This window comes from Mastigoproctus giganteus, chromosome 8 (assembly GCF_048544385.1).
Source record: "Mastigoproctus giganteus isolate SK-2022 chromosome 8, ASM4854438v1, whole genome shotgun sequence".
Classification (NCBI taxonomy): domain Eukaryota; kingdom Metazoa; phylum Arthropoda; class Arachnida; order Uropygi; family Thelyphonidae; genus Mastigoproctus; species Mastigoproctus giganteus.
Window position 1 is genome coordinate 206,722,417 of NC_143582.1, and position 14,694 is coordinate 206,737,110.

A 14,694-nucleotide genomic window follows, 5' to 3' on the forward strand; every position below is an offset into this window, starting at 1 on the left:
ATATGATTGTCCTGTTAAGTGATCAGCGGAGCACAATGAGCTGCAATAGAAATTCCTTATCTGAGACTAACAGAGGTGAATTACCTCTACATGTTTTTAGTTAGTAGGACAATCGTCTATACATGAGCATCGTTGCAATGCATGACAATAAGTGCAATGCAAATAGCTACAACTGATGGTTCTCCTTTACATTGCATGGAGAAGACTCTCTCTCTGAAACAATTTGGGCATTATTGCACACACAGGGTAAGCTTCTACCTATACACAGTGTTCTCCCCAGAAAATTTTGCCAGCCGGGTGTATGAAGTAGCCAGGTGGGGAAGTGTAATACTTCGCAATATTATAAAAATTTCTGTTATTTATAAATGTGGCTTAAGCGATCCAGAGAGAAAATTAATTGCATAACTTAACATTATATCCTCCTGTCGCATTGACCTTGATCGCATAGTATGTTCGAATTAATATTGATAGATATCAGTGAGCAGTGCCATAAGGTACCGCGAGAATCGCTTAAATTTTAGCTGGGAGGTGCACCCATTCGATAGGTCCTGGGGAGAACACTGCTATAATTAGAACAGTATTGCACATCCTACGCCTATTCTCTTGATATACTGAAATCCATTCTAATGATCAACCAACTTGATTGTTCCCCAGTCAGCCAAAACCTCATTACAGGTAGCAATTAATTTCCTTGCTTGTCTATTTGTAACAGAGTATATGAGCACAGACAGAGAAAGATCATGGCTATAGTGAGCAAATGAGGAAGAATTAATCAGAAACACTATTTCAATAGCAAGCTACATGGAAAAAACATGTAACAATAAAAGGACTTCAAGTACAAAGAAAAATCAGCAGAATCCTAGTATCTTAAACTCTTTACAGATGCTACTGGTCAATAAGGAGAACACTCTGCAGTCGAAATGGCCAGTCCGCCTCTGGCCATAAGAGTTTGGAATCCTGGAAATAAGTAAAGTGTGTTAGTTGTTTGATGGCACCAGCAGTTTCCCCCCATCTCCACATTGTATTCTAATTTCCAAGGATTTCAGTGGCAAAGCCTATAATAAAAAAAAATAACAAAAAAAAGGAGGGGGGGGGGGTGAACACTAGAATTTGGCCAAAAGGGATTTACAAGAAAGCGGTAGAATTTAGATGTCGATTAGAATTTTGCAACATTGCTAGGGGATGTACTTGGTCAGTTTAGTTAGTGTGGGGGAAAACAGGCAGAAAGATAGGGATTATAGAGTAGCATCCCCCAAGAGGTCACAGGAGACAAACCCTACCAGGCAAAGTATGGAGGAGACAGAGACCCATCTCCTCCCTCCCCTGCCTGGGGATGGGGTTTTAAAGGGAACCGAGTTACCCAGTTCAGATCGCTAAATGGAGTGTTGGCAGCAGAGCCACAATACATCTTCGTTGGTGATGGTTGTCAGATCTATGTAGTGTCGAATCCGGTAGAAAGGTCAAACTGCCCATCCTGCTGTGGGGGTGGGATATGTTAGCTGGCAGTGGGGAACTAGAATCCTGGATATATTGAGATACAGGGTTTTGCTTTCTTTACTGATGCTTTTGTTTGTCTGAGGATTAGCAGAAAAAGGCAATCAAATACAGTCCGTCCTCGTATAGCACGATAGTTGCATTCCTAGAAACCCTCGTGCAATATAAACAACAAGCCCTATGGGAAAAATGGGGTTAGGTGCCGACCACCCAAGAGTGAACACACATTGTTAACCAAAACATTACCAAACACAATAAATAATCGTAATAAAATACTTACGCATTTTATTACGACTATTACATAATAAAATATTGCTAATGCTTTTACTTCTATCGTAAGCAAACTTGTTTTTTGTTTGATTTTCTATCCAAACAGATGACAGGCGTTCCATCTCTTCCAATTCTCTGTGTCTTAATCTAATGAATTTTAATTACACTTTGAGTTGTTCCTGCTATGAAAGGTGTTTTTATTTTGTCTGCATTCTTTCTAATTCTCGGCGTTGCCTCATTTAGGTCTGTAGCACATGCAATATCACATGGTCTTTCATTTCGCTCAAAGCGTTTCACAATTTCATATTTTTTCTCTATCGACAGAGGCGGACTGGCCATAAGCCTTACCGGGGAAACCCCGGTGGGCCGGTGTGATTTTGGCCACAAACCATAGTATGAGGCCACTATAAATTTTCCCAGGTAAGAATTTTTGACCCAGTCCGCCTCTGTTTATCGATATTGCTTTTCTTTTTCTCTCTGAATCTGTAGTATCTTCACCAGGACGCTTCCTTTTCACACCTTTTAAGTATTTTACTCATTTTTAGGGAATAAAGCACAATTACAAAATGAGGAGGCACGCTTGATACACAAAAACAAAGCTGCGCGCGTGTAGCAACTGAATAAACAACACCGTAAAGGCAGAGATACACTATTAACACCTCATATTTTACTAAAGCACATTTCTAGAGGTTACTACCATAAAACAATTTCCAGTTGCATTTCTGCTAGTGGAATCTGTTATAAACTGGTAGTAAACTCGATCTAATTGCATTTGCGATTATACCGATAGCTGGAATTGTGTTGGTTTTTACGTTATTATGGTGAAATGTGTTTCCCCTTCACAGATATAAAAAACAAATACATTTTCAGAATCTTCTCTTCATTCCTATTCGGTTGGGGTGATTCTGCGTTCGACTGCCATTTCTTGTAAACACAAAGGCGAATCGTGCATAAGCGAATTCAGTTCGTGTTATATAAGATATCGTTCCCCTATTTATAAATCGTGTATGATCGAATTCGTGTAGTGTAAACACGTGTTATACGAGGACTGACTGTACCCATTTGAACCCTCAGTTCATTTAACCCAATTCTAGTTTAAAAAAAAAAAAAAAAATATTAAAGTTTTGTTTAACAGTTTAATTTTTATCTAAAAAGACCTATTTTATATTTTTGAGCAGATTTTTATGGTCACTTTAATTTTTAATTAGTTTTTTCCTTAAAATGTGATGCCCATAATTATTTCAATAACTTCACCAGATGTTTCTCAACTGCAGCAGAAGAAGTCCATAATTGAGAATGCAAATAGAGCACAGCAAATATTTACCAACGTTCCAAGATAACACTCAACATTCAGAAATTGAAGTTAAAAGGCATCGAACAAGTTAGTGCATAGCATCATTTTAGTTCGTAGTAAATCACTGAAGTAGGTGAAATGGCATAGTTTTTGATGAATCTCATATTGTAAATGCCTTCACAATGAGCTGTCCTGGTATTGCACTACCTCGAATAACCAGTGGAGAAGACTAATGTTACTTATTATTGGTAGATACCATCACCCAGACAGCACTGTTTTGAAGCTTGCTGGTCTCTCATCAGTGGGCAGGTAGGTACCCTGGTGATACAATAACCGACAACCTGATTATGAAATATAACTCCACAATATGAGAGGTGTGTGACAGTAAAGACTAAAAAGGGTTTTAGGGCTGAAAAGTTCAGTGAATCACCTACTTCGGTGATTTACTACGAACTAAAATTATGCTATGCACTAACACATTTGATTAGTGAATTTTCTGTAGTTTGAGGCTTTCAGCCTTAAACCATTTTTAGGCTTTAACCACCCGCTGGTTAAAGGCAAATTTCCGCACATCTATTCTACATCTGTCCTTCCTCAATTTCAATTTATGACCCCTTAGGTTCGTAATCTGAACAAGTGAAAGAATCCCATCAGAATTCAGCGTGCTCAACCCATTCAAGGCCTTATACACCTCAATCAGATCACCTCGCAGGTGTCTAGTCTCCAGCTGCTGCAATTTTCAGAACTTAAGCCTCTCCTGGTAAGAGGATTCCTTCATTCCACTCACCAATCTTGTTGCCCTTCTCTGTACATGCTCAAGCAAATCTACATCCTTCCTAAAATGAGGCCTCCAAACCTGCACGCAGTACTCAAGGCATGGCCTGACCATTGCCTTATACAGAGGGACAATCACCTCCTTTTCCCTGCTAACAAAATTCCTGTATATCATTGACAACACCCCATGACCTGCCCCCTGGAGGCTTGTTTGCATTGCTCAGAAAACTTCGTATCTGACTGCACAATTACTCCGAGGTCTTTTTCATTTTCTACCCACACATAGACCACTTGCAAATAAAGTTCTGTAGACTCCGGTGGATGATTAAACAACAACTAATGCACATCCATGACCAGGCTGTTGGGTGTAGATATATTAAGACGTGTGTTTATCCGGTCATACTCTATGGCCGAAGTCTGGACTTCAACTGCTACGACCCATCTTAGACGGATTTTCGCATTGGAATTCTGGCTACCGAAGTGGGCCATATGGAAATTTCGGCTTCCCCCTACACCAAGGCCCACCCAGATGGCGGCAGCTCTCAACATGAGACTTCTTCCTGACATCACTCACGAGAGAAGACTCGTCTTTGCCATCAAAATGATGGTCGACATTATTTCAGTAACAGATTTCTAGGCTAACTGCGGATGGAGGATCCCGGTCCCAAGCCTTAGGGCTAATCCAATCCTATAGGCCATTTCAAACCGGTTAAAGCTATATGATCGGTTTCTACCTGTGCAAATGCTGCAAGACATACAGTCCTTGGACAGCACCCTCTACAAATTCGCAGTCGACAAGGAATATAGGCAGAAAGAACTCGGTCGACTTCCTTCCCAGGACCGTGTCGAGAACCTTAGAACCTGCTCCCGGAGACCTATTCATCACTGCCTCGAATCCATCATCCCAGTGTTCAAACCTTTCAGGAGTCATAATGCTTTTTTTTCTTTTTTTTTTTGTGTGTTTATTATGTTGTGATTTCTTTTATATGAACCCCTGGCTTGTAGCCATGAAGGGAGTTGTATACAGCAATGTGCTTTCTGTATATAATAAAGAGTTCTTCTTCTTCTTTTTAAGTGTAGTACCACACAGTTGGTACATTTCTCTGGGGATACTTCTACCCATATGCAGTACTTTGCATTTGTCAATGTTAACTTCAGTTGCCACTTCTGAGCCCATCTGCCCAACTTTTCTAGATCCTGTTGCAGTAACACACTGCCATTATTGTCATTAACAACCCTGCCAACCTTTGTATCATCTGCAAACTTCAATACTAAGCCCGATATACCTTCATCAATATCATTGATAAATATACAAAACAACAGTGGACCCAACACCGAACCCTGTGGGACTCCACTAATAACATTCGTCCGTGAAGAGCAGCACCCATTGATCCACCATGTGTTCTCCCACTCAACCATCCTTTTATGCATTGTAGCAACTTACCCTTAATACCATTCTGCTCCAATTTGTACAGTAGTCTTCCATGCACAACAGTGTCAAAAGCTTTCCTGAAATCCAAGTATATGATATCAAAATTATTTTTTGCATCCAGTTCCTTTATAACCACATCATAATAACCAATCAAATTTGTCAGACAAGACTTTCCCTTAACAAACCCATGCTGTGTCTGAATTATTGCTGCAGTCTTGTCTAGATGATCCTCCAATGCATCTTTAACCAGTGACTCCATTATTAATAGGTGACAAACAACTGGGTAATGATTACTGTTATATGGATCATTTGAAACAGACCAGTAAAGAACAGGAAAGAGAGCCGGAGAACAGAGGTGAGATCAATTGCAAAACAGTACCTGTCGGTAAATGGATATGGGTGTGAATACCTGTGTTAAGAGCGTTAATTCTAAACGTTTTTTTTGATCGTCTGTCCTCTTTTGTCTGTATGAAGTAAATCCCAAATGATACGATGCCCATTATGGACCCCATCAAACAGAAGGGAGATGGTAACTGGTTGATTAAGTCCTTGAAGTCTTGCAGTGTATATATATGATTAGGTGGAAGATAGAGTGAACCTATGGTAAAGATAATTCCAGTTACTATGTGTACTGCAACTGCTTCAAGGGGTGTTTGCAGCTGAATATGCCTGGATGGAATATTAGAGTTGACCAAAATGGTGACTCCTCCACGAGCAGTTGTTGTGGTTTTATGATCTTTCCTATATATATTGTAGTGCTTGATTGAAATACTTATGTGGGGAGTTAGATTTATTTCTTGCAAACAAATATTTGCAGGATTGTAGACAGAAATCAGATCTTTGATATCATTAAGGTTACTTCAAATGCCACAACAATTCCACTGAAGAAATGTATGCATTATTTGGACTTAGTTACTGATTCAAATGACTTAAGATGGGCTGCCCGTTTGAACTGATCTGTTTTGATTTTTTTCTTTTCTAGGGAAGCTTGTCAACCCCCACTGCCCATATTATCAGTTGAGTAAAGTTCCAGGACTAGTTCATCTTGCTCTTTTTTGTCAATTCCCATAGTATCAGTATTTTTCTGTTTTTGGTCTATAGGTTTGGCGGGATTTGCTGGTTGGTGTTGGATCTTTGGCATCTTGTGGGATTATAATGGGAGTATTTATTGCCTGATCAGTTTTTGGTTTTGTTTGTAAGAAGAGTGTATGTGCCCAGTCAGCTATTGAGATGTTCGGGAGAACTGAGATGTCTGTTTGTGATGCAGTTATTTTGTTTTCTGTACTGCCGTTGCTGCTGCTGCACATGATCTCACTGCTGGGAGTAACGGTATCTTCTTTTTAGTTTCTTGGTATATGACCTTATGCTCAGTTTATTTCTATTGCTTCTCTCTTTTCCATGTACTACAGTCCCTGGAGTAGGCAAGGTGGTCTCCTTTGCAGTTTGGGCAGCAATGAGACTGTGCATTGCATTCTTTATCATTATGTTCTTTTGAGCCACAGGTGGCACAAATAGCTAGTCCTTTGAATACCATTGGGAATGGCCATACATTTGACACATCTCACAGGATTATGGATGTATGGCTTTACCAGGCAATTCAGGTATCCTGCTTTCACTGATGTTGTAGAGCAGGAGTGTTGAAAGTAAGTATGATAGTGCAGGTTGGTATCAGGTTTCCATCCTTTTTGATAAGGATTCTTTTGGTATATATGACATTGGTTTTGTAACTCTTGTACGATTTCTTCTTTAGAGTGTTTAGGAGGTCCCATTCCATGATAACCCCTTTTGATGTATTTAAAGTGGCATGTGGAGTTACTCTGATGGGAATCCCGCCAAAAGCTATGGTTTTCAGAAGCTCTGAATGTCGGTGATTTGACGTTTCTATCAGTAGGTTGCCCGATTTTAAGCAGTGAACCATTTTCGGTGGACCAGCTATATGTTCTAGGCAACTTTATATTACAAAGGGAGAAAGTTTACTAATAGGATGGTCTGTTAGGGAATTGAAAATTAGAGAGTGGAGAGATGGTTTGAGCCACATCTTTCGTCTCTTGGCAGTAGATGGATTAGATGGATCTTGCTGCCGATTATGATCAGTTTGATCCATAGATCAAGGTGAAACTTGGTTTGTCGAGTCCATTGTTGCTCCTTTTAACCCTAAAAGGATTAATTTTCCTGCCCCACCACGGAGAGGCAGGAACAGTGCCACCTAATGACCAAGCGGTTGGAGAAGTTAGTTTGTTAGTGAGAGCTAACTGAGTCTTACTTGAAAGGCTTTTAAGTGCTTTTTCCTTGTCTATGTATCATCCAACAGAATTCAACTCCAGATCTCTCCAAAACAGACTGCAAGCCACCCACGTGGCCAAAAATTCCTAAACAATGGGAAGGATGATACAGGTAAGAATAACACTTGAATTCTCTGATCCTTCCCTTTAGCTGTTGCTGGTTTTACTATACATCACCATGTTAGGCCATACTGCACCAGTGTATTACATCTGCAGAAGTGTGTGCTCAAGGGTCAATATGTATGTTATGGGAATATACAGCTCCAACTGTTCCTGTGCTTTTCCTTTAGTCTCCAGAGCACAGACTTCCCAAAATGAGAGAAAACTGGCAAAACCACTAAGAACAAGAAGAAATTTTGGCAAAGTTTTTTTTTTTTTTTGTAATAAGTAATAAAAGAGGAAAAGGTGGGATTTTGTTGGATGAATGTCAAATCATACTGTGTGTGTATTCTAATGAATATAAATATTAAATTTTTCACTAACTTCAACAGATAGAATTTACTGTTATTAACTGCCAAAACCCAATATCACTTCGATAAGAAACTAATTTAATTAAGTTCACATATAGTAAAATAGTCATCACATATTAATCAGTACAAATCAGTAGTTCTCAACCAAAAACGTATAACAGATCAGTAGACACCAATGGTTTTATTGTCACATTCCCTACCAGCCTATCTAGGTTGATAGGACAACATAGCAGTACAGGTAAGCCTCATATAACACCGTAATTAGTTCCTGTAAAATCTGGTGTAGTGCAAAACAGTGTTATGCAGGACTAAGACACAGTACAAAAGGGGGGGGGCTTTGTTCCAAAAGCTAACAAAAATACAATTTTTTTATAACAATTTTTCCGATAAAAAAATAATTTTTTATCGGAAATTTAAATTTTTATTAAAAATAGTAATAACATATATAAAATAGTAATAGTAAGAACGTCTTACAAACTGTGATACATATATATTAGATAATGTACGTTCATTTAATTTTCTTCCTCATTGTTCCTGTTCGATTGTGCTAAGCATAAATGAACAGGAACGTTTTCTCTATTGCAGAATATCTTCACGTTCTTAAGCATCTAGATTTCGTGTATCTTCTGCTTTCTCTGAAAAAAAAAAAAAAAAACACCCCTGTAATCTGGGTGTGTTTGCTTTAGCTTGATACATCTTTGTAAATTACATGGTATGCTGCTAAGCATTTCTGAAGCTCCCTTTTGAACTTTGTGCTCCCTCGAAGGATCTGCATTCAAAAAATAAGATTCTAATTGCTCGGCTAAGTTTATGCCTTCTAGTATGCTTTTTAGTGTAAAACTTGGAACTTAAATTTTCATCTGCACTATCATCCTCTGAATTGATTTGGTTTACCTCCGATGCCATTTCCACCAAATCTGGTTCACCAGCCTCCTTTTCTACCAGAAATTCTTGAATGTTTTCAGTAATCATATCATAAAACCCTTCCCCTCCTACCAACTTAGCAAATTCTACTATCGCACCGATTCCATTTTCTGCCAGTTCAATCATATTTCTTGAATGAACTGACTCTGGCATTACACTTTTCCAACACACATTTAATGTTAACAGTTAGCATTAGCATTACTAGAGGCATATTATGATGCAAGAAAGCAAGCTTATATAGCATTAGTAGAGGCATATCGTGCAAGAAAGCAAGTTTATATAGCACCAGCCAAAAAAAAAAAAAAAACCCCAAACCCTTTCCCATTTCACTCATCCATTCGCTCCAAAAGTTTGTCTAGTTCAGCCTTGAATTTATTTAAGCTGTCAACTTCCACAATGACAGATGGAAGTTTGATCCATCAATCAACCACCTGCTGGCTAAAGGTAAATTTCCACACATCTATTCTACAACTGTTTTTCCTCAATTTGAATTTATGGCACCTCAGGTGCAGAATCTGAGAAGGAGGGAGAATCCCATCAGCATTGATGCTTGCTCAAACCATTCAAGACCTTATACACCTCAATAAGATCCCCTCGCAAGTGTCTAGTCTCCAAATGCTGCAATCTGCAGAAGAACTTAAGCCCATCTCGGTAACAGCAACCTTTTTCTCCACTCATTAATCTCGTTGCCCATCTCTGTACTCTTTCTAGTAGCTCAACATCTTATCTAAAATGAAGTCTCCAGGCCTGTCTAGTGCTCAATGTGTGGCCTGACCATTGCCTTATACAAGGGGATAATCATCTTGTTATCCCTGCTAGCAAAATTCCTATATATCATTGACAAGACCCCATGAACTACTCTTGCAGCCTATCTGCACTGCTCGGAAAACTTTATATCTGACTGCACAATTACCCCCCATGTCTTTTTCATTCTCCACTACCCTGAGTGTAGTACCATACAGTTGGTATGTTACTCTGGGGTTACTGCTACCCATATGCAGTACTTTGCATTTGTCAATGTTAAACTTCAGTTGCCACCTCTCAGCCCGTCTGCTCAAATTTCTTGGACATTAAGCCTGATATACCTTCCTGATATTTATCATTGATAAATACAGAAAACAACAATGGGCCCCAACACAGACCACTGGGGAACTCCACTAATAAAATTAGCCCATGAAGAGCAGTGTCCATTGATTACCATTCCTTGTCTTCTCCCAATCAACCATCCTTTTATCCACTGTAGCCCTTAATGCCATACTGCTCCAACTTGTACAGTAGTGTTCCATGTGCAACAATATCAAAAGCTTTCCTAAAATCCAAGTATATGATATCAAAAATATTTTTTGCATCCAGTTCCTTTGTGACCGCATCATAGTATCCAATCAAATGGTCAGACAAGACTTCCCCTCAACAAACCCTTGCTGTGTCTGAACTACAACTGCAGTCTTATCTAGATGATCCTGCAGTGCTTCTTTAACCGGTCACTACATTATTCTCCATGGAACAGAAGATAACTCCTTCCATATATCTCCTTCTGTTATGGGGAAAGTAGGTTTTACTTCTTTGATTGATAAAGCTATGATTCCGATACGGTCCACAACTGAAAAATGTTTCCATGCACCCATCACTTCAATAGATTCGGAATCAATTTTTTCTAAAATCCACTGTAATGATTTTCTGATGTAATGAGTTTTAAAGGTAGATATAATGCCTTGATCTAATGGCTGAATTAAAGAAGTTGTATTAAGTGGCAGGAACATTACTTCAACATTTGGATGACTTAAATCTTTTGGATGGCCTGGCACGTTATCCAATAGTAATAAAACTTTTAAATCTAGATTTTTATGCTTTAAATAGTTTTCGACAACTGGCACAAAACAATTTGGAAACCATTCTTTAAATAAATCGGCAGTTAACCAAATTATGCCTAAGTTCCTTAGGCATACTTTAGAGCTAAAATTTAATTCACAACAAAGAAATTATTCCAATACAGTTCTTAAGAACAAAGTTTAGTAATATATACCCGGAAAAATTGATAAACGATCAAATAAAAACCAATATAACCTTACAAAAACCTTAAAAGTCACAAACTGCATGGTTCAAAGTCACAGTTTTTTTATGGTCTCAAACAAGCACAAGTTCAATAGCACAGAACCTAACACAGGGATTTCTCTTTTCTTTTTTTTTTTTTTTGCATAACGACTAGAGTCAATAGCAGGGATTTACAAAAAATAATGGATATGTTGAAAAATTACATCCAACATAATAGAAGCGTTTTCTCTGCACAAAAGTTAAAAAATACCGTGTTATATAAGTACGGTATTGTGTGAGGATTGCCAATTTATCAATCATGTTAGAGTAAAAGTGTTGCAGAAGTACTGTGTTTATGGGGATTGCCTGTAAACGTTTTGCAGAACAGCATTTGAGAAACACTGATTCAACACTTTTGGCCAAAAATTACAATAAGAAATTAATTTGAAATTTTAAGAGAACTCACCTTCATCATCACGAACATCAACATAAATATTTCTCTTTTCACCTTTCCTTTCTACACTTAAGTCATGAGAAAATTTACATCTATCTCCTTTTGAACAGTGGCCTTGTTTAAAAAAAGCACAGAGTACTGATTTGGGATCAGCTCCTAAAAGAGATAAAAGCACAGTATAAACGAAGAATTAAATCCCTATCACAGAGAATTATCCAAAATGCAACACACAGGACGTGTGGGTAGAAAACAGTACTAAGAACAATTTTATAAGTTAAAACTGAACTTACCAATTATTTTAATCTTTCCCTTCAAAGTTGTTGTTATTTGGTTTTTAGGAGCATTAGCAACTAAGGCCATATTGCTCTGGGGATATGCAGTGGTCATTCTCTGACCTTTCTGCATCCTCCATATTTCGTGGTCAAGGGGTCGAACCCCGGTCTAATCAAGAAGTATGTACTACGCACTGCTGCTCCTACCCACCTGGCTATGGAGGCACCCTGAGTGGAAGCATTTCCTGATGTCAATTTTAGTATCCTCAATGTATGTTGCTACTGGCCTTTCTCCAAAGACCCCGGACTTAGCACATCACAGCCTAAGATGGCAATGTGCCATAAAACAAAAAATCATTATCATCACTTCCAAAGTCCAAAGTCCCAAAATATGTCCCTTTTAGTGAATTTTAATACTTGAAAACAGAAAGAACTGGTTGGGGCCAAATGGGGGGGGGGGGGTAGACTGAAAGTAAGATATCTGAGCAGATAATACACAATACTCTTCTTCAGATACTGCAGAATTCCCCATAAACTTCTCACAACAATTTGTAGCTTTTGGTGGGAGGTCTTCCCCATTTAACCTGAATCATCATCAGCCATTTTCAATCCACTGCAGGATGAAGGCCTCTCCAGAAACTTTCCAGTTCCTTCTGTTTTGAGCACTGGCCATCCATTTACTACCCACAAACTCATGAATTTCATCTATCCATCTCCGCCTTTGTCTTCCAGGTTTTCTTCTAGCTCCTCTTGGATACCATTCTGCTATTTTCTTAGTCCATCTGTCATCATGTCTTCGAGTTATGTGTCCTGCCCAAGACCATTTTAGTTCTTTCCCCAATTTAACCTGAAATTCAGGTTAAATTGGGGAGGTGACTTCCAGTTTACATGCTGTTCCATAAATTAAGCATTTTTTATGTTGTTAAAACAAAACCACTTTAATTTAATTATCTATGACTGCTGTAAATATCGATTACAAAACATGATATAACATTACTGGCAGCTTTGTCATTGGCCAGGATGTCAGCACCTTAAGAAGCTGTCATCCTGGAACTTTTTTTTTAGCCACACACCTCACATTAAACAGATTTTCATGTTTTTTTACAAAGGAGTACTATAAATATATTAATCCATATGTGTACAAAAAAAAAAAAAAAAAATCAAAACATTTTGGGTAAAGCTAAGAGGATGGTAATTGAAGTTCACATCTATTTACAGAATCTTGTTCCAGTATCTTACGATTAACAGAATCATATCAGAACAGAGTCCCTTTGTACCAATTTGGGAACACTTGATACATGCCAACCTTGTGAAGCCAGTGACAGAGATCACATGTGTGTTCACCAGCTCTGAGGAGATAAAGGGATTATATTCAAATACTGAAGACTGGATTAAGAGATTAGCAGACAATTTTTTTTTCCTTAATTTGTTTAAATATCTTGTAATTTTCTTTCTGTAATTTTATAAATTTAATTTCAATAATTTTGTGAGCTTAAATTTAAGTTCATAACAGATAAAGTTATGAAAAAAAAAAAAAAAAAACTCTTACTATTGTTAGATATTTTTTGTAACATCTGTTAAACACTTCATCCAAGGATATTGTGAATCAGATGGATATCGCCACAGGTGATTCCATGTATGCCACGAGTTCATTGCATAAATAACCTGAGGAATGTATTCAAGGGTCAATCCTTTCTTTGTTCCTGATGTAGAGGTGCAGTGATCTCAAAATTTGGTGCATGACTAGAAGAAGTTGAGTCACAATAGATGCTTGCCCTAGAAACAAATGTAACTGGGGAATGCCACGACTTAAGATTCTAGTAACCTGCCAGGTGATGCACCCCTGATTCAGGCCCCAGAACAATAGACCAAATCCGGGGGTGCATGTCAGGGTAATGACATCACCAACAAATTGTCTGATTTTAAGGGGGAGGGGAGAAAGCAGAGCATTATTATTCACGTGATGTCTAATGATATTAAAATGCCTACAAACTGACCATTTGTTGGATAAACATAGGACCATGCTGAAAATATGCAGCAAGTTAGTTCAAAGGAGTGACTATATACTGAAAACCTTGTGATGTAATTCAAGACTTGAGGGACACTGCAAATCTTTTGGGGGAAAATTTTTATCAGCCTGGTCCACACTGTAGGTAGAAGGAACTTACTTTGTAGAGATGAAATACATTTGAACAAAGGTAATTCAAGGAGTTTTTTCCCATGCCAATATTACTGAAGATGCCTTATGGGTTCAGAGAAACGGCTAGTTAGGAGGGGATAAGGGTAACACTGATACATGTTTACCTGATGTTATGGGTCAAAGTAATGCTTTTACACATCTCAAAAGTTCCTGTTTGTTGCCACATCTGATAATAGCAACAAGTTCTGAGCGTAATGACATTTCAAATGAATAAGAAGCTATCATTAGAAAAATAAGTTTAATAACTTCAAGTTATTGAAGTTAGTGTGTCAGGGTAGCAAACTATACAAGAACACTTAACCTTAACTTTGTCTACAATAATGTCAGGAGTGTTGTCAATAAAATCAGGGAATTCATACCATGGTAGGACAACTAACTAATCTTTATAATAATTTGCTTATGTCCCTCCATCCCTTTGCCTGGAATGCTCTTTGAACTTGAATAGCTCAACGACTAAACAAGCATTTGATCTGATTCCTTTTGCAATAGGTTTTATTTAGCAGTAAAATTGAGGGAAAAAGATAAATAAAAGATTTCCCAAAAATTTTCTGCCAATTTTCAAATCACAAGAATTGACTTTGCTCCCAGCAAAACTAACTTACTGTTTACTTTAAAGAGAAGACAATTTCTTGGCTTTTGTCATCATAATCAACTAATCTCAGGGTCAGACTTTCCACAAGATTGCTGTTTTTGCTCATGGATAACTTTACATAGCAGTTTCCAGGTCCGGATAATTTTCGTGCAATACTGTAATTTTTTTTGAAAGAAGATGCAGTCATACATGTAAAAAAAAATTA

The 14,694-nt window shown here is 38.0% G+C and overlaps 1 protein-coding gene across 1 annotated transcript in view; it reads right to left on the reverse strand.

The window, feature by feature from the left end:
• Window positions 1-14,694, reverse strand: part of LOC150082227 (zinc finger CCCH domain-containing protein 15) — a 133,915-nt gene that overhangs the window by 68,328 nt on the left and 50,893 nt on the right. The window contains exon 4 of the mRNA XM_090380065.1: window positions 11,438-11,581. Coding sequence (XP_090236191.1) covers window positions 11,438-11,581 — 144 coding nt within the window. The remainder of the gene's footprint in view (window positions 1-11,437; window positions 11,582-14,694) is intronic.